General features: G+C 42.6%; 3 protein-coding genes across 10 annotated transcripts in view; 1 reads left to right on the top strand and 2 right to left on the bottom strand.

Annotated features, from left to right (window-relative positions):
- Positions 1–1,144, top strand: part of zgc:158263 (ceramide kinase family protein) — an 11,344-nt gene extending 10,200 nt beyond the window's left edge. Inside the window, exons 11-13 of one of the 3 annotated variants that reach the window (XM_054781930.1) lie at positions 87–283; positions 355–665; positions 741–1,144. In XM_054781930.1, the coding sequence (XP_054637905.1) occupies positions 87–283; positions 355–665; positions 741–840 (608 nt within the window). In that variant the 3' untranslated portion in view covers positions 841–1,144. The remainder of the gene's footprint in view (positions 1–86; positions 284–354; positions 666–740) is intronic. The other 2 variants (XM_054781921.1, XM_054781912.1) reach the window with 2 other exon arrangements.
- Positions 1,145–8,078: 6,934 nt separating this feature from the next.
- Positions 8,079–14,032, bottom strand: LOC129184607 (glucose-6-phosphate 1-dehydrogenase-like). Of its 4 annotated transcripts, none has more exons than XM_054780656.1 (14): positions 13,948–14,032; positions 13,695–13,835; positions 11,108–11,145; positions 10,908–11,016; positions 10,617–10,834; positions 10,382–10,543; positions 9,931–10,056; positions 9,762–9,855; positions 9,502–9,688; positions 9,063–9,298; positions 8,915–8,991; positions 8,741–8,833; positions 8,332–8,397; positions 8,079–8,190 (listed from the first exon to the last, which is right to left on the bottom strand). In XM_054780656.1, exons 2-14 carry the CDS (start codon positions 13,821–13,823, stop codon positions 8,145–8,147), a joined length of 1,581 nt encoding a protein of 526 aa, XP_054636631.1. In that variant the 5' UTR covers positions 13,824–13,835; positions 13,948–14,032; the 3' UTR covers positions 8,079–8,144. The 4 variants fall into 4 exon arrangements, 3 of the variants coding, with proteins under 3 accessions (XP_054636631.1, XP_054636641.1, XP_054636650.1); XM_054780666.1 differs by having other exon boundaries at positions 10,382–10,540; XM_054780675.1 differs by lacking the exon at positions 8,079–8,190 and having other exon boundaries at positions 8,261–8,397; positions 10,382–10,540.
- A 953-nt stretch (positions 14,033–14,985) lies between these two features.
- galnt6 (UDP-N-acetyl-alpha-D-galactosamine:polypeptide N-acetylgalactosaminyltransferase 6 (GalNAc-T6)) lies at positions 14,986–21,923 on the bottom strand. 3 transcript variants are annotated; one of them, XM_054780577.1, is made up of 12 exons: positions 21,895–21,923; positions 21,794–21,836; positions 20,627–21,135; positions 19,998–20,170; positions 18,430–18,579; positions 18,064–18,298; positions 17,864–17,981; positions 17,052–17,249; positions 16,852–16,983; positions 15,916–16,017; positions 15,680–15,838; positions 14,986–15,593 (listed from the first exon to the last, which is right to left on the bottom strand). In XM_054780577.1, exons 3-12 carry the CDS (start codon positions 21,115–21,117, stop codon positions 15,480–15,482), a joined length of 1,872 nt encoding a protein of 623 aa, XP_054636552.1. In that variant the 5' UTR covers positions 21,118–21,135; positions 21,794–21,836; positions 21,895–21,923; the 3' UTR covers positions 14,986–15,479. The 3 variants fall into 3 exon arrangements, with proteins under 3 accessions (XP_054636552.1, XP_054636551.1, XP_054636553.1); XM_054780576.1 differs by having other exon boundaries at positions 21,794–21,908; XM_054780578.1 differs by lacking the exon at positions 21,895–21,923 and having other exon boundaries at positions 20,627–21,502; positions 21,794–21,867.
- Between the last annotated feature and the right edge of the window lie 3,666 nt (positions 21,924–25,589).

Genomic DNA, 25,589 nt, shown 5'->3' with positions numbered 1-25,589 from the left:
CATCCTGTCCTCTTTCCCGTTTAAGTAGAAAAAATGCCCCAGCTATAAATAGGGCATTTATGGTACAATGTCTCTGTGTCCATTAGGTGACTGGGTGAGCGTGGAGGGCAAGTTCAGGTGTGTGTCTCTCACTTGTATGTCCTGCTCGTGTCCCAGAAGTCCTCTCGGACTCTCTCCATCCGCTCACCTGGCGGACGGAACAGGGGACCTCATCTTGGTGTGGGACACTCATCCACTTGCTTTCCTCAAGTACCTCTACAGGCACACAAGCACACAGGACAGAGTAGGATTGTATATTGTGTCACGACAATAAACATGGTTATGAACGTTTTTTTCCTGTTTTTTTTTTGTTAGTTTGATCTGCCATTTGTGGAGGTCCATCGTGTAAAGGCTGTTCGCTTCTCTGTCTTGTCTAACGAAGTGGAGGAAGCATACAAGGAGGTAGGAGAGTCGACTGAAGTAGAAGCAGCAGCAGCAGAAGAGGATGGAGGATATGTGGAGGACATAAGCAGGAATGGATCTCAGCAGCGCCTCACAGAGAAACTTGGGGGACATCCAAAGGCAACATGCACCCCCCTCTGTGGTCTGTGCTGCAGGACAGCCCCCACCTTGTCTGTGTGGAACTGTGATGGAGAGATTCTGCCATTTACTGATATCCTCTGCAGGTTTGCTAAAGCAAAAACATCCTTTTGCACTCCTCCTTCTGATGTCTGCTCATGAAGTGTGTTGTTGTCTGTCAGGATTCACGGCCAGTTGGTACGACTGTACGCCAGAGGCATAGAAGATGCAGCGGCCATGCACGGCTACAAAGACGGAATGGTGAAATGTGAAAGACAATGACAAATAGGGTCATGAAAAGGCACCTTTCACTGAGTGTAATTTGAAATGTCATTTCATATGGATTTTTTAAGGATTTAAATAATATGCTATTTTGGCAAGTGTGAATTTGCTGTTACAATATACTGTAAGATATGCTGATAGGTTTCTTTGCTGTTAGGTTTGAGCTTATGTTTGTATTTATGTTTACTTGGTGCAAAAAGAAATAAAAGAGAACTTTACTATACTACCTATACTCATGTACAGTTTAATGACATCCAAGACAAGATGCTCAGTTTTTGATTGACTGTGTCAGAAAGGTATTTACGTATTAATTGAATATATTATCATCCAAACATGAGTAGTTTAGAGGAGTCAGTGTACAGCTTGTATAGCATGTTTTATTTACTGTTTGCTAAAAATTTGTCAACACACAGCCATTATTGTCTAAATAACTGACAACACAAGTGAGTACCAAGAAAATTGTGTCTTACCTACAGTCAAGCATGGTGGTGGTAGCATAATGATCAGGGGTTCAGAGCCGGCTGGCCCATTAGGCAATACTGTATAGGCAAATGCTAAGCGTGCCGTGGCCTCCATGGAGTGCCAAAAAATTGGGAAATAAAACTAGTTATTACTATGATCTCTTAAAATGGAAACGCTCACATGAATTCAAATGTAAAGCAATGCCCAATTTATATTACTGCAAATGATAACAAATTAGCCTCCCTGCTCCCATCATTTTTGTACATATCATTGCACATACTGTTGTATATAGGTATTTTATATAGCTTTTGTATGTACTGTATTTTCCGGACTATAAGGGCGATTTTTGCATGTTTTTTTTATACTGACAGCCGCAAGAGGGCGCACTCGGCTTGTGTGCCTGTATCTGCTACTCCCATCACTCCTGTACCACTGAAAACTTACAACGTAAACATCAACTTATAAAGACAACTGAGGGGCTATCCACACTGAAACATTTTCAGGTCAAAATGACAAAGTATTTTATTGTTTCAGTCTCTCATCCACACGGGAAGGGCGTTCTGGGTGACCTGAAACAATATTTTTTGAAAACTGCTTCTAGAGTGGGAAAATCTGAAAACGCCGGCTTGTCGTTGCCATGTATACAGGCAATACGATAACGATGATGTAATCGACCCATCACCGCCTCGTCCCTGTATTTTGTTGTCTTACACTCCCTAATGACTCTCAGAAGTAATTCCACTTCTCGGAAGCGGAAGACGACGGACTTATGAGCATCATTTCTTTCTTCTTCCTTGCTTTGGAGTGTCACGTGGTTCCGTCTGCGTGCCTGTAGGTGTAGGTGTGCAGCTTATGAAGACAACTGAGAAAGAAGGAACACAAATGATGAACACCTTTATAACTTTGCATGTTGTTTAAGCTATAGTTATCTGGATAACTGTTAATATGATACGTTAACATACCACCTATTCACGTTCCGTTAACAGCCCTATTTCGCCTGTTATCCATTTTATTGTTATTACTATAACTTGCCTTTCAAGATGAAATGTCTGTTCTTGGAAAATTTATTTTTTATAAAATAAATTTCCCCCCAAAAATGCGACTTATAGTCCAGTGCGACTTATATGTTATTTTTCCTTTTCATTGTGATTTTTTGGCTGGTGCGACTTACACTCCGCAACTTATAGTCCGGAAAACACGGTAACTTTTGTTTTTTGTATGTAGTTATTGCATAATGTAAAAGTAGCTTATATATGGATGCTATTGTATGCAAACTCTGGTTATTTATATTGTTTGATGTTATATTTATAATTTATTACTATTATTTAGTCACTTATTTACAGGATTTTTTCTTTTGTAGTAAGAATGTTGCTATTGTATTTCAGATTTGTTTAATACACGTTAGTCATGTAAATTGGGTGACATGTAATCTTACAAATTAAGATAAAATTGATTGATCAAAAATCACTCCATGCACTCCATTGGTCTCTGGTATTACCATACCCATATTGTGTGGCGATATGGGGACATAACTATAAAAGCAAACTCCACTTGCTAAATGTACTGCAAAAAAGATCAGTTAGGATAATCCATGTCGTGTATAAAGAACACACAAATCCTCTATTTCTAAAATCACAATTATAAAAATTTGCTGATCTACTAAATTTTCAAACGGCTAAAATTATGCATAAAGGGAACAATAATCTGCTACCCAAAAATGTCATACAACTCTACTCAACAAGAGAAAAGAAATATGACCTCAGAGAAAAATGTAACTTCAAACACTTATACGCGAAAACAACGCTACAAACTTTCAGCTTTTCATTATGTGGAATCAAATTATAGAACGGATTGAGCAAGGAACTCACACAATGCACCAACATGAGCGATTTCAAGAAACAATACAAACGGTTGTTTGCAAAGTACAAGGAAGAAGAGTCCTGAACCACTGTGTACTTACGTCTAATCACTACAGCACTCACTACTAACTCTTCATTCTTGTGAGTTGTTTATACTCACCCACTATCCAACTATGTTCTGTTACATTTTATTTGTCAATGCTATGTCTTATCACTACAACACTTATTACTAACTCTTCATTCTTCTGAGTTCATTGTCAGTGTTCTTCCATTATCCAACTATGTTCTGTTATGTCTGTTTTATACTTATTATTTATTATGATTGTCATATGAAGTAGTTACGGTGACAAGAACTTTACTACTATTTTACCACATTATTATATAACCTTATCATTTTCCTATGTATTTTAAACCAGCAAAGAGTGCATTTGAAATACAGGAAGTGAACAAATGTATTGCAAAAGATGTAAAACAAATGGGGGAGGGTAGGTTTAAATAAGATTTTCTTCTTCCTAATCCTTTTGGACATGTGTAACTGTGAACTGTAATATATGGTGTATTCCAATATAACTTGCATGCATGTTCAAATAAATTAAACCATAACTATAACCATAAATTAAAGAGAGTAAAAACAATAGCATTCTATTTCTTTTAAAATGTAAATCGCCACTTTGGGTAGGGTCAGCTCTGCTGTGACTGCATGAGTGCTACCTGTAACTGGCAAGCTGCAGTTCATTGAGGTGAAACACGAATTCCAACATGTATGGTGACATTCTGAAGCAAAGCATGATCCCTTCGGAAACTAGGCAGTTTTTCATACTGTATGAATGTGTGAAGATGAGAGCTGTTCCTAATGTTTTGCCCTTCTCAAGTATTACACAAACTATTATAAACACCTCTCGGTATAATACATACATACGTACATACGACCACTCTTAATTTTGAAATGGATAAACCAATAAATCCTGAGCAAAGGTAGATCTGTTGGTACAAATTTTGTATTGGGGCTCATTAGACTGTACAAATGAATCCAGTTTGACTGGTAAGTTGCCAATTAACTTTTTGCAGGTGCACTTCAACGGTATGGTATGATCGGTATGAACAGGGGCGGACCTACCATTAAGGCAAATTATATAATTATGTTAGCATACTAAACAAATAACAGAACAAAAAAGAAAGCCATCTGAAAGCTAAATTTATATTTTCTACCCCCCTCTCCTCCACACTATAATGAACTGTTCCATGATGACGTCGGTAATGCACTTTTGTGAGAAGCTAAGTGTGAAGCTACTTAAAATGAAGCGAATTTATCGGAGCAGGTTTGACAAGAGGAAACGGCGAGAGGACGCCAGAAAACATATTGCCTCGTTGTCGAAGGTGTCAAGATTCTTTACGGTGTCGGTAGAAAAAATGTCAACTAGCCGGCGCTAACTACCGCTAGCTGTGAGCCAAGTTCCATCCGCTACCGGATGCTGAGTTTGGTGCTGAGACACCACAGGTGTGAAAGGGGGTGGGGGTGGGGGGAGGAGTGTGTGACATTGTATTAATGAAATGGTAATTATTTAGACATACATATTTTGAAGCACTCGACACCTTAGTTGCTTCACAGTATTCATGTCTAAATAATCTCTCTCTCTCTAGACATGAACACCCCCTTTGAACACAAACATTCCCTGTTTCTGTCTCTCTATTTCACACACATAAACAAGTCATCTTTGCAAACAATTGATTTCTCCCGATTTCCATGCCTTCCTCCTGGCACGGTGTATAGATATGACTATTTGCATATATTGTTTAGTAATTGCTTTTGTTACATTGAAATTTTTCATCTTCACCCTCAATACATACACACAGTCTCTTTCTCTTTGAAACACACACACACACACACAGGCATCTGTTGTGATGACGTCTGGGTTGTTTTTGTTGAAAAATAAATATCTGGCATTTTGACATACACTGGTTTTATGTTTGAAACTTTATTCTCTTATTCTGTTCACCCTGTATTCATTTAGTGCAAGGTTGTATATTGACAGGGGCCTTTGAGGCTGGCTTTCCTGCATGTTTGTGTTAAAAGAACATATGAAGGGGGCCCCTGGCTGTGTTCGCCTTAGGCCCCAAAATTGCTTAGTCCGCTACTGGATATTAATGTGAAAACACATTTGGGCATTTTATGCATTACACATACAGCATCACATGCGGCCGCCTATTAACTGTCATTCCCACTGAGATGTCATTTTAGCAATATTCAAAGGTGATCAGGAAGTTTTATTTTATCCAAGCTTCTGTGTAGGCTCTCAGTCGTACAGGAGTTGTCCATCGAGGGAAAGGCTTCTTGAGACGTCATCTGTATTTCTGTGAAGAAGGTGTCGGACGTTTCGCTCCTCACCCGAACAGCTTTGTCAGCGAACTAATAAGTGTTGGTAGCCTAGGCCTTAAATACAGTAAGAGTGGGCGGAATTGGTGTGCCAACACCCTCCTTCTATTGGTTCCTTACACTAAGCCTGGGCAAAGTTGTGGTCTAATCCTCTCCTGCCATTAGCACCTCCGAACAAAGGGAAGTGTAGCTCCCTGTAGTTGGGTATGAACGACTCTGATACTGGCTCGTTAGCATCTATTGTTCTGGCTTGGCCCTGGCTCCACCTCATTTGCAAGACTAAGAGCTGTGGGTTTTGGTCTCAGTAACCTGCTGAACACAGGGTCCAAATTAAACCTCAAACCACCATTCCGATTCAATGCTGGGTTCTGTTGTTTGACAAAAATAGCTTCCTTTACTCCTCTTTCAAACCATTTGTTTTCTTTGGCCAAAATCTTTATCTCGCTGTCCTCAAAAGAGTGATTGGTTGCTTTAAGGTGTAGATGTACTGCTGATTGAGGACCACTAGCATTGTCCCTGCGATGTTGATAAAGCCTTTTTTGGAGCATTTGCTTATTTTCCCCAAAGTAGTGCTCTTTGCATTCCTCATCTTTACAGTGGATGGAATAGACCACATTGCTCTGTTTTTGGTTTGGAGCCTTGTCTTTAGGATGCACTAATATTTGTCTCAGGGTATTTACTGGTTTGAAATAGGTAGGAATTTTGTGTTGCCATAAGATCCTCTGGAGTTTTTCAGAGACCCCCATAAGGGACTACCACTCCTCTCCTTTTTGCTTCTGTGGGCTTATGGGTTTCTTTCCCTACTCTCTTCTTTTGACATTTGTTAAAAGCCCACCGCGGGTACCCACAGGTTGAGAGCGCTCTCTGGACATGTTGTGTCTCCTTTTTCTTTCCCTCAGCACTAGTTGGTATTTGTTCCGCTCTATGTTGGAGGGTCCTAATAACACCTAGTTTATGTTGTAGTGGATGGTTTGATTCAAAAAGCAGGTATTGGTCAGTGTGTGTGGCCTTTCTAAAGACCTCTGTAAGTAGCTGTCTGTCCTCTCCTATAATTAATTACCTTGCAGTCTAAGAAGGCTAGTTGGTACTCTTTAGCGTCCTCGCGAGTAAATTTGATATTGGTGTCCACCGCATTGATATGATCTGTGAAAGACTGAATTTCCTGTTTTTTGATTATGACAAAGGAGTCATCCACGTATCTAAACCAGTGCCTTGGTTTTGTCCCTGAGAAGGATGTGAGAGCCTGTTTCTCCATCTCTTCCATGTACAGATTCACCACTATGGGTGAAACTGGTGAGCCCATAGCACAACCATGAATTTGTCTGTAAAATTTCCCTCTAAACTCTTTATCCAAGCTTGTTTTACGAATGTTGTTCCTCTCTGGATATCAAGGGACTATCTTGGCTGATACATCTCTTGAACATTGCGTGAATGTCGGGAACAGTACCTCTGGATTGGCAGACCGGGGTGGTGGTCCCCCTTTTCAAGAAAGGTGACTGGAGGGTGTGTTCCAACTAAAGGGAGATTACACTCCTCAGCCTCCCTGGGAAAGTCTATTCCAGGGTGCTGGACACAAGGGTACGGCTGTTATCGAACCTCGGCTACAGAAGGTGCAATGCGGTTTTTGTCCTGATCACGGAACACTGGACCAGCTCTACAACCTGGGGTACTGGAGGGTACGTGGGAGTTTGCCTAACTGGTCTACATGTGCTTTGTGGACTTGGAAAAGGCATTCAACAGTGTCCCCCACAGGAAACATTGGTGGGTGCTCCGGGAGTACGGGATTGGTGGCATGCTACTACAATACATACGCCTGGTTTGCATTGCCAGCAATAAGTCGAGCCTGTTCCCAGTGAATGCTGGCCTCCACCAAGGCTGCCCTTTTTCACAGATTCTATTCATAATTTCCAAGGACAGAATCTCTAGGTGCAGCCAAGACGTTGAGGGGGTCTGGTTTGGGGGCTTTAGGATCTCGTCCCTGCAATTTGCAGATTATGTGGTGCTGATGGCCTCATCGGGCTGTGACCTTCAACATTTACTTGGGCTTGCAGTTGAATGTAGGCTTCGGGGATGATACTCAGCACCTCAAAATCCGAGGCCATGGTTCTCAGTCGTAAAAGGGTGGATTGCACCCTCCGGTTTGGGAGCAAGGTCTTTCCCCAGGTGGAAGAGTTAAAGTATCTCGAGTCTTGTTCATGAGTGAGGGAAGGTTGGAACGTGAGGTCGACAGTTGGATCGGTGCAGTGTCTGCAGTAATGCGGTCATTGTACTGGGTGAAGAGCGAGCTGAGCTGAAAGGCAACATTATCAATTTACTGGTCGATCTATGTTCCTACCCTCACCAATGGTCATGAGCTTTGGGTTGTGACAGAAAGAATGAGATTGCGGATAGCAGCGGCCAAAATTAGTTACCTCCGCACTGTGGCAGGACTTACCCTAAAAGATAGGGTGACAGATAGGGGCTCAGAGTAGAGCCGCTGCTCCTTCACATGGAGAGGAGCCAGTTGAGGTGGCCATCTAGTCCGGATGCCTCCCGGGTGAGGTGTTCGGGCATGCCCAGACGGGAGGAGGCCCTAGGGCAGACCTACGACATGCTGGAGGGATTATGACTCACAGCTGGCCTGGGAACACCTTGGTGTTCCCCACCGACCCACCACTACGTGCAGACAAAATCAAAGTCACAGTTGGGAATAAACTTTATTGTTGGAAAATTGTCAACGATGGTGCATATGTTGATGTGTACGTGCGTGAGTGTTTGAGAGATAGTGGGCATCATGATGTGTGGGGTTGTACCCACTTGTATTTTCCCTCATAGCAGAATCCGACCTTCCTGACTAGATCATCTGCTTCGCTTGGGCCACGGCTGTGCAAAAAGGTAAGAAAAACATCAGGTCCTGATAGTGGACAGTGTAGACTGAAAATGTATTTATTATAGTGAATGCTGGTCGATCTCCAAGTTTTAAACTAATTTCCCCATAGAAAATAATGAAAACAGAAATAATGTGTTCCAGGGCTAAAGTCTTCAAGTCTGACCAAAATAGGAGCCAGTGAAAGCGTATTGTACAAGCTGTAAGAAGGCGCTATTGACACCATATAACGTACACACACATACAAACATTTCACCAAAATTTTGTTTGAATTCAAAATTGTACAACCTTAGGAGCATGTGACTTTAGAGGTTGAACTTTTAGGGAAAAAATGCTTACCTCCCATATTTGTAGGGTATGGGGCGTGTCTTCTTTTTCTCCATTTGATGGAGGAGCGGGGTAAAAATCCTCCAGGCTTCCCGTAACTCATCACTGGTCAAGAAGTAGAGGAAACTGAGATGAAAAGACAACATTTATACAAAAGAACTAACTGGTGAACAGTGTGAGCTCAACCTTCGGACAAAGTGCATTTGATTTCCACAGAAGACATCGAGTATGAGCCTCTCATAAGCGTCTGGGAGCTTCACATTCTGGTATGAGATTGTTTGTAAATAATGTTTCAGGTACAAATAAAAAGGAGCATCTACTAAATTGCTTGCACCTTGTAACGGCTCCTGTATGTAAGGTCCAGCTCAGTCTCCTCTGGGCTGAAGTAAACCCCGGGCCTCTTGGTCATCATCTTCAGGTAGATGGCCTCGTTTGGTTGCACTCGCACCACCAGTTCATTCCTTTGACAGTGTGTTGCAAAGATGTTGCCGGGCACGTCAGTGAACTGCAGCCGCAGCTCTGCCTTACGCTCATTCAGGGCTTTACCGCAGCGCAGAATGAAAGGAACACCTTGGAAAAGAAGACAATGGGAAGATCAGTGGATGCATTGGCATACAGTACTGACATGAATGGCAGGAAAGGTCAGACCTCCACCAAGGGTGAACAATTTGGATCAGAACAAAATGTACATCTTTATAGATACAAACCTCTTACATGTGAATTCATTTGGTCAACGTCATAATTTGGAAAGGAATTAAAATGTCTCCTCTCACCATCCCATCTTTCATTGCGGACATAAAGCACAGCGGTCGCAAATGTAGGTGTGCAGGAGTCTTTAGGTACAGTGGGGTCATCCAGGTAACCCAACTTGGATTGGCCTTCCCCATCAGGGTCCCCCATATACTGTCCAAGCACTACATCTGACGCATCCACAGGAGCAATACACTTCAACACTTTCACCTTGATTTCATTGAAAAAAAAAAAGACAAGTGAATGACTGTGGAGGTAAATTTTTGTTGTTTAGTGCTGTTACCTTCTCATTTCTCACATCATCGGGCCAGGTGGAGGCAGGCTTTTCCATGGCAGCCAAGCAGAGCATCTGGAGGAGGTGGTTTTGCATGACATCTCTGCGTTAAGAAAAATGGACCAATGTCAGTGCATTTTTCTATAGTCCTTCATCTCATTTTGACTGTGAGTCTCACCGAATGATCCCAAAGTCATCAAAGTTTGCTCCACGTCCATATGTCCCAAAGGGTTCCTTGAAGGTGAGTACCACACATGACACACTGTTCCTGTTCCATGTAGGTCCAAAGAGGCGGTTTCCAAATCTGGAAGGGTGAACAACACAGCCAAAACTAGACATTTTTGAAAAGGGCAGAAAACACAGCTACTGCACATATCTCACAGATCCGAATAAAACAGCCCTGCATCTGATATGGCTACATGCATTTAATGACCACTTTTGTGCAACCGAAATGTTTCCAGTGCAGTTCTACTCCACTGCATACTACATTATTGTATTGGATCTCAGACCCAAAGTGGTCATGTATAAGGCCAGTCGGTGTTCTATGTTTCTTTTCTTTTTTTACCCTAACAATCTCAAGCCAATCTGCCCCTCCATCAATAGTTTGTGTGTATGTGTGCACTTGCTACCTGAGCACCATGAGGTTCTGGACCATCTCTTTGCCCAGGTAGTGGTCTATGCGGTAGATCTGGTCCTCTTTGAAGAGGCAGGCCAGGTGGGCCGACAGCTCCTGTGAACTCTGGAGGTCACGGCCAAAGGGCTTCTCCATGATGAGCCTGTTCCACCCTCTGCTTGGGGACAGGTTCGGTTACAAATGGTGCTCTACCAGCTAGGGAACAATGTTTGTTGTGTGTGCATGCTGACGTAGGGCTCATGCAGTGCTTCCTGATGTTTGCACAGACATGGTGGTAGACGGTGGGGGGCAGAGCCAGGTAGAAAATCCGGTTGGCATCGACTCCTCCAGGTAGAGATGACAAATGTGTGTCGAGTTTGTCGTATGAGCTGCCATCGTCATAGCTGCCTCTCAAGTAGGAGTTCTTACTGAAGAAGGAAGACAGACAATCACCTTCTTCATCAGCCACCTGAAGAAAAGGGCACATTTCGACAAATAAACACATTCAACAAACAGCTGTGAGAAATATAAAAATGGGCTACCTTCATATAAGGCAGGCATGTCTTCTTGATGTCCTCCACTGTCAAGTTAGACCGGGCAAAGCCCACAAAGTATGTGTTGTCTGGAAGCAGGCCGTCTCTGAACAACCACCTGAGAGCACAAGTTGGTCCAAACAATTAATTAATTAATTAATTAATTAATTTCCATCAACACTCCTTTTATGTTTGGCTTATTTACTCACCATAAAGCGGAGTAGATCTTCTTCTTTGCAAGATTCCCCTATGAGGGGGAAAGGTCTGTTGTTTACTCCTTGATGCTTATTTTTAACTGCTCATCCTTTTCCAACCCAACCTAAATTATGTTAAAACAAGCATTACAAAATGTTTCTGATGTCCCGTTGTCTATCCGGGGTTGACCAACCATATCTGCCCTGGGTGGTGCCATCTAGACTTCATTGGAGGTGCAGACATTTGAGAGAGATAACTTTTTAAAGGCAAAATTATTTTATTTCTTAGTTCCTGTGACGAGAGAGTACATGCTCCAAAAAACAATTTTTTTTTTGAGGAACAGGAGAATTAAAATTCTCATGACATCAAAACACATTTTTATCTTATTTTCTCCGTGAAAGAAAACATAGAACGACATATTTAGATGTGTGCTTGAATAATGAATATTTACAGTTCTGTTTTTGGTTGGGTTTGTTTTTTACAGTTTTTGTCACTTCTTCCAGGACTGGAGAAGGAGTAAGTGAGAAGCTCCCACACGGAAGTTATTGTTCATGCCAATTCTTTGTAAATTGTTATGGTCCAGTTCTGGATGAATTTCTGATGTTTGTTATACAGTATATACATTTTATATTATGCCGTTGTGTTGAAGGCTTTTTCTGGAACGCTAAGGAAGACAGAGTAAGCCTGTTCACAGTTCTACAACACACCATTTGCATCGTCAGATGATCGGCAAACTTTGTGGGGCAAATGTTTCAATACTGCTCCACAGATGGAAATAAAAAGTCAAAAACCCAAACGACGTTTGATTGTGGAAAAGAAAAAATCATGTATATATATATATACATTTATTTATTCAAGGGCCCAGAATTCCTGGTGGCGCCAGGTACACCCGACAGGTCGGCAAGCACATTATGATTATTATTAATTATTATTATTCACAATGCATTTCAGGAGGCTGACTAGGTAGATAAGTAGCAAGGTTCTTTTAGAGCTGCTAGAATAACCTTTGACTGACAACAACACCAGTGAGACTAGGACTGCACTGATGACATGGGACTTTCTGCTGTTAGCTGTTAGGGGCTAACTCATTGTTACTTGAGCAGCAGTGATGAAAACTTACTTTGTTTGAAAACTTTCCCATATCCACTCCAGTTTTCTGATGTCGTTCTAGAACAGGGGTGGGCAAACTTTTCGACTCGCGGGCCACATTGGGTTAAAAAATTTGGTGCAAGGGCCATCTATATATAGGTCGTCATCAAACAGAGCGTCATACTTGCTCACGGTGCAACGAAACGAAAACACAACACATCCGCTACAACTACTACTACTACTAAGTCGGTGGTAAACTAAGCGCTTAATATAACAATCAATTTAACACTGTTATTTTCAAATGCCTGCAAGGCATGCTGGGTAGTCCAGCTTCAACAACAATATGAGCTATGAACAATAAAATACCGGATATCAAGAGTATGTTAACTCCTCCTTGTTTACTTCTCTGACGACCTCCTCAACATATTTTGCAACCAAGCAAAAATGTGACAAACACAGCAAAATGTTGGGAGAAAGAGTACCACAAGCTACCCAGCATGCCTTGCGGCGGGAATACATGAGTGTTTTTTTTGGCATAGGTATTTGTGTAGATATTTATTTGTATGCCCACATGGTGCTTTAGGCAGGTTCCAAAAAGAATTTGGAAAGACGCCTGGCGGGCCTGATGGGCCAGTTTGCCCACCCCTGCTCTAGAAGGTTTTCTGTGTTACTTGTAATAGCCTCACCAACCATAAACCTCACCGCATGTCACTGTCTCACAGACAGCACCAAACATCATTTTTGCATCTGTAGTGAGAATGGGTACTGTCTTGGCTTTGCTGTGAGTTCATGGCTGCATGTGTTTGAATCTGGTTCTCGGAACGTGTTCTCGTCGCGATGTGACAGCCAAGATGGCGACAGTTCAGAAAACTCTCTGGGGGGATGTCAAAATCCTGTCAAAATCACAACTTAATTTCACTTGTATTTTATACTTGTATTTTTATGTATGACAGCAGTATGACAAAAATGTTTGATTAACGTTTGTTGTTTTTTGCAAACACTTTAAGCCCTAGCCATGTTAAGTTCTCTGAGGGGAGGCTCGCTGTGACACACTTTGAAAAGCCCTGTTATATGCAAACCTGCTGCACAGCAAATCCGTTTTGGCACAATAAGCCATACAAACTACCTTTACGGCATGATTTAAGGGTCAGGTAAACCGGCCTCCACACTAAAAGTGAAGTGTGCATATCTGTTGGGCAATATGAGCAGACTTTGAACACATTCCACTTGCAAGCGAATGCATGTGCAATACTCACTTGCATTGGCACACAAAATCAAGAAAGGCTGGTAAAAGTCACGTTTCAAACTTGTGAGTATGGGCTATCGAAAACTAAATGTTTACAACAATACTTTCTCCTTTCTTCATTGATTTTTGGAAGATTTTTTTCATTGCCACACTTCAGCTAAGGTTTTGTGTCAGCTCGGTCACTTCAAACCTTCTCTTCAACATATTTTATGAATAAAACTTGCTGTTGAAATAGTGGAAAGAGTCAATTAAGAAGTTGAACTCACAGAAGCACCCAGGATGATGAATAAGTTGTTCTCGGAATGACCGGAATGATGCTCTCCATAGAGCTCCCTCTTGAGCTGGTTAAACACCTCAGAGCGAGTCAGAGGCTCAGTAGTCCTCTTCATGTCCATCTGGAATTCCGCCTGTTTGGATATATGGCACAAGTTGGGATGAAAACTCTACTGAAATCCTAACTTTCCTCAACGCGAAAACATTGCGCTAATGCTGCCACCTAGTGTTGCAAAAGAATCCTACCTGTCTATGTGCTCTTTTTAGAACGTCGCTTGACAGTCAAACGTACATTCCGTCAGAGCAGGTTTAACAGAACCGTCACTTCACCTTTCAAGCTCTTCAGAAACAGTTGACACAATGGCCAGGAATGTTTGTCGCCTTTCAACACCGCCCAGCACAATGTTTGAACAAACATTAACTAGAGCCTCTGATCAAGTCATTTGCTTTGGTTACAGTGGAGAGTTTGTAATAGGTCATCTCCAACAAAGCAAACAGTATGAGGCTGGAAAATGTAATTTCGTGTGTGTGTCTATGCAGAAACCTCAGGAGGGAGTGGGTAATTTATCTGTTATCTGTAGTGCCAATCTGTAGTGACTTGCAAATCCCTTATATTGCAAATTTAAAAAACCCATGTCTAAATTGTGACCCATTGAGTCTCCACCACTGGTTCTTCTCCTGTACAATTCTCTGACTATTTTACACCATCCATCCATTTTCTTTCGCTTATCTGGGTCCGGGTGGCAGGGGCAGCAGTCTCTGCAGGGAAGCCCAAACTTCCCCCGTCCCTGGCCACCTGTTCCAGCTCCACCAGGAGGACACCAAGGCGTTCCCAGGCCAGCTGTGAGACATAATCCCTCCAGCATGACCTAGGTCTTCCCTGGGGCCTTCACCCAGCTGGGCATGCCCGGAACACCTCACCAGGGAGGCGCCCAGGAGGTATCCGGACTAGATGCCCGAGCCACCTCAACTGGCTCCTCTTGATGTGAAGGCGCAGCGGCTCTACTCTGAGCCACTCCCGGCTGACTCAGGGCCTCACCCTATCTCTTAGGGTGAGTCCAGTCACCCGACGGAGAAAACTCATTTCAGCAGCTTGTATCAGCGATCTCGTTCTTTCGGTCACGACCCAAAGCTCATGACCATAGGTGAGGGTGGGAACATAGATCGACTGGTAAATTGAGAGCTTTGCCTTCTGGTCAGCTCTCTCTTCACCACGATGGTCCGGTACAGCGACCGCATTACTGCAGACGCTGCACCAATCCCTCTATCAACCTCATGCTCCTATTTCTTGTCAAATAAAGTCGTATTTAATGACTGTTGTTTCTAGAAGTTCCGAAATGGAAAGACAAAAAAGTTAAACCGCTAACAACTACTCACACAGGCACATACAGTATTGTCTATTTATTATTTTAATTAGTTTATTGCAATGTCATCATCATCACCGTCACCACCCCAATACCGGCAGGATGTCTCACACAAGTAAGTATAAAAATAATTTAAAACCAGACACCTCATATCTTTACATTCACTGAAAGTGATTTCCCAAGGTGGAGTGTCAATTACCGTCCTTGACCACCTTAATCCATCCAAATGCCATGTTCTATCATAAAACCATTGTATCCATTTGAGTCAGTCATGGCTGGGTCCTGCAATGTTATCGAGCTACTCATTGCAACCAAATGCTTCTCACTCCAGACAAGGTCCACCTTGACCCGCACTAATTTGGCCTCTACTAGGACAAGTATGACTAGTTTGCCACGTTTCAGCAGAAGAGGAAATCAAGTGAAGCTCCAGTGCTGGTAGAGGTCAGCAGCATTACATTTGTCCATCTGAATAATGCTTCCTTTCAGCTGTAAACATTCCCCACTGCTGGGATTCTTCAAAAGGTTCTCCTGGAAAGGCAAAATAGTACAGATATTGATTGGCTGTGTCACACTTGTCTTTGAAGAATGAAAACAAGGGTTGAAACAGCCCCAACCTTTGTGAAGATCCACTCTTGTTGTGGCAATAAACTTGTGCCCTTTCCATGCAGCTGGCATTTCTCAATCCTCACTGGTGCTGGATGAGGCACGGCATGAAGACACAGCTCCTTGCCGATATTATGACGTAGGTCCTTATGGGTAGTATACTCAAAGTACTGAAGAAGACATAAACAGATTGCTCGGCTAATCATCTCTATTTTTGATTTCTATGATTTGATTTCTGTGTATGTACCTGGTTGCCTCCCATGTTGTGACAACTGTACATGATAAGGGGTTTTCCTCCTGTGTTCTTTTCACCGGTATCCAGGCAGGTTCTAGATCCGGCGTTCCTTATCTGGAGCAACAGGCAGGATAAATGACAGATGCAGCCTTGGGGTTGTAGCAGCGGTTCACAAACTTTGTACAATGGCGTACCCCTTCAGACATTTGACCTGAAGCATGTAACCTCTCTCCCGCACACTCAAAAAACATAAACCTTTTTATCATAATAAACTTGAAATATTGCACATAATTACTTGCTATATTAAATTTTATAGTAATTACGGTTCAAAAATGTGTATTTTGCATGGTCACATTTTGATAAAGTTTCACATGAGCACTAATAAATAGATAAGTAATCATCCTACATATCTTTTATTACAGTCTGATGATGGCATCCTTCCGTTTGAATGGGTTGAATTTGAGCTTCACTTTTTTGTCCACTCACATTGGCTATGGTTTAAGTCTGCATATTCATTTAATACCAAATTGAAGGGGAAAGTTTAACGATCATGATAAAGCAGTATCCAAAGTACAAAAATAAATACAACCGACGATAAAGCCTCATTTTCGGGGTAATCCCCACTCACAGGTTTTCGCCGCTGCGCCATGCTGGGAATTGGAACACCGGTATAAATGAAATCGTCAAGATTAAACACTCTTAATGCACAAAATAATGATCAAACGTACTTATTTGTTCATATGATGCACACAGAGCAATGAACAACTTCATGCTCTCCTTTGCGCTCCGCTCTCCTTGCGCTGTGAGGCATTTAGGCTCACTTGTAATTGTGAGTGTTAGGCGCTGATTGTTTTTCATTTTTATTCACATACCGCCATGACAGTGGATGTAACCCTGGGGGTACGCAACCCCACTTTGGAACCTTGAATGTAGAGAAACACCACTTACCGCTCCATACTTGACTGGGATTTTGTCTGGAACGAAAGCTTCTGGGTAGACATTGTTTAGGTACCAAGAGAAGTTCTTGCACTGCAAGTTCTCTCTCAGCTTTAGACGATCAGAGATGTCCCCATATGTGTGCTACAACCAAAACAGGAAATGTTGTTATATGTAAAAAAAAATCTGACCCTGTGAGTCCCCACACTGACCTCTCTGGCCATAGCAGCAGCTTTTTGGTTACGACGATAGAAGATCTGCTTGTAGTCATCCATCCACACTTCGGCCAGGCGCACTTGGTTGCGAGTGATCTCTGTGCCCTTGGGGAAGGTGTGTGGGCTCTTGGTCCGGAAGACGTGGCCCACCACAGAACATGAAATGATCTCCAGCTGACCGCCGCACTGCCACACCTGTCACATACATACGCAAGACAAAAAACAAAAGGCAATGCAGATATTCAGTCAACAGTGGTTAACTGATTTTACAAATATAAAGGAATGGAAGATCTGGAAAGAGAAAAATATAATTGCTGTAAATATCTGCTAAAGATGTGTTTTGCAGATTGTCATGTTGCTTGTTCAAAAATCAATGCAATGGAATTATGCGCTTTGTGTCACAGGTAGCACTTGTGGCAAATTATTCCATTTCAGCTGGAACCCGAAGTACTTCAGCAAGGAAATAAGAGACAATGAAGCAGAATGATTCAGTGCTTTAAGAAATGTCACACTGGTTATGGCATTGGTAATAATACAAGTGGGCAGATGCAGTTGGTTTGTCAGGTAACGGTCGCCTTAATAGTTCATCTTCATTATCTTCTCCCTTATCTGCTTTCATTGCTCTTATGTCTAGTGAATGTGTCACATGTTTGTTGTTTACGTAAAACAAAACCCACAATGCATTGCAAACCAGCAAGATGGCAGCTTGGATGTCAGTACCGAAATTCTATTTTTCTAAATTGGTTTAGTTTTGATTTCAGATCTAATGAGTGCATTGCTAACGTGTAAGGTGGGATAAAATGACTGACCCGGAAGGACATCTCCACATTCTCACCACCCCAAATCTCCATTTGGTCATCATATGTTCCAATGTGTTCAAAGTAGCTCTTTGAGATGGAAAAGAGACCGCCGGCAAAAGTGGGTGTTCTGAAATGTGAAATAGTACAAAAAAAAAGATCAATAGATCCAATGAGACCAGAGTGAAACCAGTCTAGTATTATCTTCTTACTTGACAGGATAGGTTTCATCCTTGCGCAGATTACGGGCATCTGCGGGGATCGCCTCCCAACCAAACCCCAAGCTCCAGTCAAAGTTTCCTCGGTTGTAGGCACGTTCAGTAGCAATGGGCTTTCTGAACGCGAACGTGTTGAGGTCAATGGAGGAGATGTGGGGACTAACCACAGCAGTTGGCACTTCAACGATGCGGCTAAGCAGTGGCTCTAACCAACCATGGAAACACTCACCTGAAACCACGCAATGTCATATTTATAAAAATTTGTCACGTCAACCCACCGGCCCCCAAGGGTACCATACTAGTACTACTGCCCCTTATGACCCTTGTCGTTCATGTGGTTATTTGTGTGTACTTGCTCACAGTGTGCATCGAGGAAGGTGAGCACTTCGCCCTTTGCGACCCCCGCACCCAGCAGCCTGGCTGTGATAAGGCCCTTCCTCTCCTGTTGCCTCAACACACTGACAATCTTGAACTGGCGAACAAACTCCTCCAATTGGCTCTGCAGGTACTCTGTGGGGATACAACATCAACAAAAAGTTTGTCTGGAGGAAGCCGCAGTGTCCTGAACGCTGACTCTTGATACCTATTAAAAGTGACAATGGCAGTTGCACAGATGACGCAAGACCATCAACCAGGGAGTGGTCACAGAGTCAGCAGAACATTCACACACCTCTTTGTCATAAATATTAGCCAACGAGCTGAGTAGAGAGTGAAAAGTAAAAACAACTTGTACGTTAACAGCAACACTAATCATTTGAGTGTGCCGCAAAGTTTGCACAACACCTCTGACCAGTAATGTTAGCCCAGATGTCTGGGCAGGTCTACTAACACAAATCACTAATGTAAGTGACCACAGGCTGCCACGGCAGTGATAGAAACACTATTCTGTCAAGCCAGTGCATCTTTAAATGATTTTTAAATGTACTTTTTTCAGGTAAAATTGTCAATATTTAAGTAGGAAACAGTCAAAACAGTTGTTGTTCCCTGGGTGGGACCTTTTTACTTATTAAATATGCTTTAAGCTAATTTGTGCAGTAATAAGTACAGCAATACAAGGAAATTACTGCCAAGATATAATAGCTGTGTTTTGTCTTATTAACCCTCCCAAACATAACTGCTAAAATGACTCTAACAATGTTGTTTTACTGCAGGGGTGTGGAGGGCCACATACCGGAAAATTAAAGGATGCAAGGGTCACTTTGATTTTCTGTGAAGCAACACATTTAGATATGCTAAGACGTTTTATATATTTGAAGAAAAAACTGCATCACAGCTTTGTGATATACACAAAGTGCAACAGAAATATTAGTATGCAATTTTCCAAATATTTAAACTTTCTTCTTAGACAATCTTTGTAACTTTTATTTTATTTTCATAATATTATAACTCAATGCCCATCGTATTATGACTTTTTCCACAACCACAACAATTACAACTTTATTTTGTTTTGTTTATTTCTCATAGTATTATGAATTAAAACTACTAAAATGATGCTACTTTTCATCATAATATTACAGGTTTCTTTTCTTTTTTCTCTTTATATTTTGACGTTATTCTCGTAAAATTACAGATGATGTTTTTTCCCTATTTCAACTTTATTCTTGTATTTTTTTTCTCATAATATGGCTTTATTCCCATAATATTTTGACTTTATTCTTGTAACATTATAACTTTTTCCCCCAACCTAATTTTTCCCAAATTACAACAGTATTTTGTTTTGTTTCTCATCCTACAACTTTAAATAAATACCACATTTTTCCAACATTGTTCTCGTTAAATTATTACTTTTTCTCGTTAGTTTCCAACTAATATTTTGAGTTTATTTTTGTAAAATTACTGCACATTTTTTCTGTTATTGTTTTTTTTTTTTTTTTTTTTTTTTTTTTAGGCCGCACTTAGGACCCCCCTGTCTGACTGCGTCTTCATACCGTCAGTGCTGGCGTCATCCACCAAGATGATCTCTTTGAGCAGGATGGCAGGGGAAGTGTGCAGGACACTGTACACCGTCCTGAGTAGGGTGGACCAGGCCTCGTTGTGGAAGACTATTATAACACTGGTGGTAGGTAGGGGAGGACAGCGGGGAAACTGCAGCACTACACACCTGAGGGAGTTGGATTAGAGAGAGAAAGGACAGATGCATGAAAGTCTTCAAAAAATATAGTGGCTACAATTCAACCACAACAGGGTTTTCAAACCTGCCAACCTGCCTTAAGTTAGCCAACCTGCTAACTTAAGACATGACAAAAGCAAAATGAATTGATTTTTACTTCCTATGTTGACAGATTTAACAGTGTCTTGGGTAAGCAGAAAAATATCCAAAATATACTCCTTACAATCATTTTTTTGGGGAGTCTGGGAGGCCCCGACGATATTACATTCTCTAAGGAGAGGCTAAATGTGCCGCCTGAACTAGAAGGCCCATTCCCATGATACTGATGAGCTGTTAATCATTTACCACGCTGAAAAGAGCCCAGGTACAGTATCAATGGAAGTGGGCTGTGTCAGCACTCAGCTAAATATAGCACTGATAAATTCAAATCATCAAAGCTCGTCTTACTCTGGAGGCCGCGTATCCTCGCCAAGGCTCCGGCTGAGAGAGATGCGGTCGCTGGCAAACTGGTTGAAGCAGTGCTTGGTCATACCCGTCTGCTTCTCCTTCTCCTCTTCTGGTGACAGAAGGTCTTTTTGAAATCCCTTCCCATTAGCACCAGGGGCGTTGGGATCCTGTGGTGGTCTCTCCAAGTAAGGCTTGAGCTCGTCCTTGCTGTAGAAGCCAGGTGGGCAAACAATGTTTTTGGAGGGCTCCACCAGGTCTGAAGAAGGAGGAGGTGGCAAAGCAGCAATCTGGATGTTGTGGATGTTGTTGACGGCCTCACGGACCATGACCATCATCTTGTCCTTCTTCTCCACCAGGTCCTGGAACCAGGCGTCACTGGCGGGTGAGGGGCCGGCATCCTTCTGGAGAACCACCAAGGCCACCATGAAGATAGCCCCCCCAATGAGAGCCCACTTCACAGGGGACATCCGCCGCCGTGGTAGAAGACGCATGATACAGTTCTTTCAAGGCTGCACAGGAAAACTGATTTCAGGAAGTGGCAGCAAATTAGACCAAAATTAATCAGCAGTTAACACCCGCTGACAGATTTGTTCAGCCGCCTCATGCTCTGCCTTCAGGTGTCATGGCAGCAGTTCCTCGTCCCACCCTGCCTAGCCTCCCTGTGTGGGAGAGTCCCACAGGGGGAGGTGGAGAAGAAACAGGAGCACACCTCTGTTCAAGCAACACCTGCCCCTATTGAAGCCACGTGACTGCATGTTGACGCCCACATCGTGTGACTCCGCCCCCTTCCATGTGTCCAGCTGGATGTTTGACTTTTGAAACGTGACGTCACAACTACTTCATCCACAGAGGCTTTGCGCAATAGTTTCCTGTTTCCTGGATGGCCCAAACAGGATATCAACTCAATACAGGATATGGTTGTTTTGAGAGAGACTCTTAACTTTGGCATCATTTATTTATTCCCACACTGATGAGTCATTCAAGAGGCCCCTAAAAGATTGAGTGGCAAATTACAATTGCCTTCATATTAACAATACCAAGAAGTTCTATGTCAAGCACATTCACAGCCGACTTGAAATTGTGGCAGTAATCACAGTGATAACAGTAACATTAGCGAAATCACCACGCATTAGCAATTACTCCATTTAGAAAGTTGACAGCACTCACCTGATGGGTCGCTTCCACTGCTTCCAGCTGTTCGGCGATTTTTCTGTGGGAAAAAAAGACATTTAATGATAGCCATGTGATGTGTTACTTAGCTGACCAACCTCGGCAACCGACCTCCTCCTACGACGACGTCAACAGGTGATTTTAGTGACACTATTAACAGAAGGGCGCCTCTTGCTGGCTGAGAAGTGCACTTGCACTTGCACAATTTACAGTACAGTATTGAGATACAAAATAATAAATGCATCCAAAAGTCTGCCTCTCCAGAGATAGCTCTGATTGAAACGATCAAAGACGTAAGTATTATTTGATCATATTTCTCATTGTTGAAGTCTACATTCATGTGCAAATGAGCATCACTGATTGATACAGATATTTTATTGATACTGTTCCGGCCCACGACTCCAGGTGACCTAGGTGGGGCGTCTAGCGGAGGCTTTTCGGCCCCCGACTCCAGGTGACCTAGGTGGGGCTGTTATCAATTTCTGCTGCTCCCCATCTGTATCCTGGTTGTGCTGTGTGCTATTGTTGGAACTAGTTGTTCTTCTTGTATTACAATATTTGCTGGAGCATGGTGTCTTTAGGCCTATTTTAGGCCAAATTAAAAATAATTTAGTGTTGTTTTATTTTAAATATATGATTAAGTATATTTCTTTTCCAAAGAAGTGCTGACAAAATAAACATAAAGTAGCCAGGATGTGAATTAAAATTAATAATCATACAACCTGTCAATAGTACTTAATAGTTTAAGCCCCTTGTGTGTCATGCAATCCATTCCACTTGATCAGATGAAGAACATCCACATCACTAAAAATCCAAATGTGAACGTTGTGCTTCCAATTCGCGCAGAGACACGGCGAGAACAGCCCAAGAAAAAACAAATGGATATCAGAACGTTTTTTTAGGAAAGTAAGTATTAATAACTGCTGGTAGTATTTTTTTTTATTGCAATTCAAGTTGTTCAACTCCAATGAATAGCTGAAATAGTACAAAGGTAATTGGTGAATGGTAAGGTAACCCCAAACTGAAAAATAATGTATATTTTTTACGATTGGCGTACAGCCAGTGATTGTCTACCAAAGCAGAGATGACGAAAAATGTGTAAAACAATGTTAAATAACAAAAAGCACACTCACAAGGAGTGGGAGAAAAGCACAAAAAACAGAAAAACGAAGTTCACCACAAAACACGGCAAAGCTGCACGATACAAAAATACAACTAAGGGAAGATGCTGAAAAAATCAAGCAGAGCTTGCATGAGACTCATGAAAGACAACAGTCAGAAAATGGCCAACCAGCAGGGCATGATGAGCTTGTGTGAGTGTGCAAGCATGGCTTAAGAAAGGCCTGATTGGAATTGTGGATTGATCTGAGTGAGGGGAACCATTTTAATCCCTGATTTCACCAAGTTTACAAAACGATCAGGGAATCTCATGGGTGATGGTGGAGATGGGTGAGGGAGGAGTTGTTGCATCTGAAACTGGAGGTCTGGATTCTGGAGGAGAGGCTGTGGTTGCTGTGGCTAAATCCTTCGCTGGGTCCTTGGGTGGCGAGGCAGGAGATCTTCTCTCGCTCGTCTTCTCGTCTCTCGGTGGCAGCACAGGATCTGGTCCAGGCCCATTGTAATGCCTCAAAGCGCGGAGGAGGTTATGCATCATTCGTCTCACTCCACCTCTGTTCAGGTGTGGGCCTTTTCCTTTAAATAGATCCTCTCTTTGCCAGAAGAGATTAAAAGTCTCAATGAAGTGCAGTCCTCTGCACTCACAGTCTTTGGAAAGCCATGAGTTCAGCTGAAGCAGCCAGCTGATATTTGGGAGAGGTCCACTGATGAACGCTGGTATTGTCACTTCTATCAAGTCTATCAAGACTCTCAAATAGTTCATTAAAGTCTTTTTTAAGGTTTCAGACTGTTGCTTTCTGACATCCACTGCATTCGAATGAACAATCAGATGTTTCACCCCTTTGTGTTTTGCTAGTTCCTCAGGTATCAGTTTTGTGATGTCAGAGACAGTGGGACTTGGATAGCTGGTAGTAGCTATTCTGTTTATGTTTATGTTAGATATGGCTCCGTCTCCAAGCACCAGAGTATCTTTAACCTTGACACTTGGCACAGTTTTTCTGTCTGAGCGCCACTTTGTGCTGACTTCATGGTGATAGTTTTCTCTCTGTTTGTTAGAAACAGTCACATTTGGCTCTGACAGTGGTAAAAATCAGTTTGTTAGCTTCATTTTGGGTGATGATAAATCTCCGTAGATATCAACATTTCGACTTGGCACCAAGTCTATTACAAGTGTGTTTACCCAGTCTTGGAAAAGACACAGTATCGTTTAGAACAATTTTAGCACCCTTTCCTTTGGAGCTAAATGTGGACATCTTACCACTGGATTCCACTGGGAGCGTTTCATGAAGTCCTTTTTCGGTTTCTAAGGGAAAAATCCTTGCTTGTAGCGCACAAATTTCTTCCTGATATATCCGACAGCTTTCACAAGGAGACTTTGTTTGGATTACTCCTCTCCGGGCATGTTGAGAGAGTTGTAGTCGCTGGCTCGTCAGATATGTTGGAAAAATGAAAAAAACGATTTTAAGTGAACGATTGGTTCACTTAAAAGAAAAGAAATTAAATCATCTCCAAAACTTCGGGAAAAGTAGAACGATTTCAAAGCGGAAAAAGTAAGTAAGCAGGCGACAGAAGCAAGCAAAGATACGTCTGCACTCGACGGAAGCAGCAGCAGCCTTTTCCTTTCGAAGGCTTCATTGATGGCTTCTTCCAAGGGACCGTTAGGTCAACGATGAAGACACGCCGGAAGGATTTAGACCAGAGGACTAGGTCTGGGTGCAGGTTGGTCGCTGCAATTTTGGATGGGAAAGTGAGCCCCTGAAATAGATCTACCGGCATTTCCCAAACCCAGGTTTCGCGCAATGGGCGTGAGTTTGGTGGTGATGGATTGGACTGCTGTTTCTCCCCTTCCCGCATGGAGTATGTAAAGCGTGGGAAGGTAGTCTGGGCTTTTGGGGGCATGGCATTGGTGGTTTTCCTTTTATTGTCAAGTTTGGCGGCCAAGCACTTAAGTGCTTGGTTGTGGCGCCAGGTGTATCTTCCTTGAGTTAGGCTAGTCTTACAACCCACCAGGATGTGTTTGGGTGTTGCTGGGACAGCACACCGAGGACGAGCTGGATGCTCTCCAAATCAGAGATGTCAGAGATGTTTGATGATAAAACTCTAAAACACTCAACTTGCTCCATGTGAACGTCATTTTCTCCATGCCTTCCCACTTCATCCAAAGGCTTTGCTTGGTTTGCAACACAGCCATGGCCCACCTGTCTGCTTCTTCCTGTTGGCACACCTCCTCCACAACCAGATGCCGGCGTTCAGATGGGGTATTTTTTATCCAAAGGTGTTGTATCTCCCATGCCCCACTATGTCCCGGTGTCTAAGGGCGACCAAAGGGCAGTCTGCACCCTGGCTTCCATTTTCTCCCTCTTGCTCAGGTGGGAGCAGCACCTCTGACTATAGCACAGAGCTTTAGCTATAGCTATAGCTTTAGCACATTTGCGCTCTTCCATAACGCTTGAGATTGGCAGAGAGAGGGCTCCATTACCGTACAGGCCTATGCTACTAAGGCATCTTGGTAGTCCAAGCCACTTCCTGACTTGGGCATTCACCAATCTCTCCAGACGATTGGCAAGGGAAAGTGACGTAGAGATAGGCCACATGATATTGGGCAGCAGTCTAAACTGGAAGCACCAGTGCTTAATTCCCTGGCAGCGCAGTGCTATTGATTTGTTTGAGGCCATTG

This window comes from Dunckerocampus dactyliophorus, chromosome 1 (assembly GCF_027744805.1).
Source record: "Dunckerocampus dactyliophorus isolate RoL2022-P2 chromosome 1, RoL_Ddac_1.1, whole genome shotgun sequence".
NCBI lineage: Eukaryota > Metazoa > Chordata > Actinopteri > Syngnathiformes > Syngnathidae > Dunckerocampus > Dunckerocampus dactyliophorus.
The sequence above is the reverse complement of the archived record's forward strand: the minus strand, read 5'-3'. Positions and strand labels throughout refer to the sequence as shown.

What these genes read in the sequence shown, in the direction of transcription:
- LOC129184607 (XM_054780656.1), bottom strand. Translation starts at nt 13,823, where the DNA reads ATGGACATGAAGAGGACTACTGAGCCTCTGACTCGCTCTGAGGTGTTT. An exon ending in TCATCATCCTGGGTGCTTCT is followed by an intron (nt 11,146 to 13,694) that starts GTGAGTTCAACT and finishes TCCCCCTCATAG; the next exon opens with GGGAATCTTGCAAAGAAGAA. An exon ending in AAGCACTGCATGAGCCCTAC is followed by an intron (nt 10,544 to 10,616) that starts GTCAGCATGCAC and finishes CCTGTCCCCAAG; the next exon opens with CAGAGGGTGGAACAGGCTCA.
- galnt6 (XM_054780577.1), bottom strand. Translation starts at nt 21,117, where the DNA reads ATGCGTCTTCTACCACGGCGGCGGATGTCCCCTGTGAAGTGGGCTCTC. An exon ending in GATGAAACCTATCCTGTCAA is followed by an intron (nt 17,982 to 18,063) that starts GTAAGAAGATAA and finishes TTCACATTTCAG; the next exon opens with AACACCCACTTTTGCCGGCG. An exon ending in CTGCTGCTATGGCCAGAGAG is followed by an intron (nt 16,984 to 17,051) that starts GTCAGTGTGGGG and finishes TTTTGGTTGTAG; the next exon opens with CACACATATGGGGACATCTC.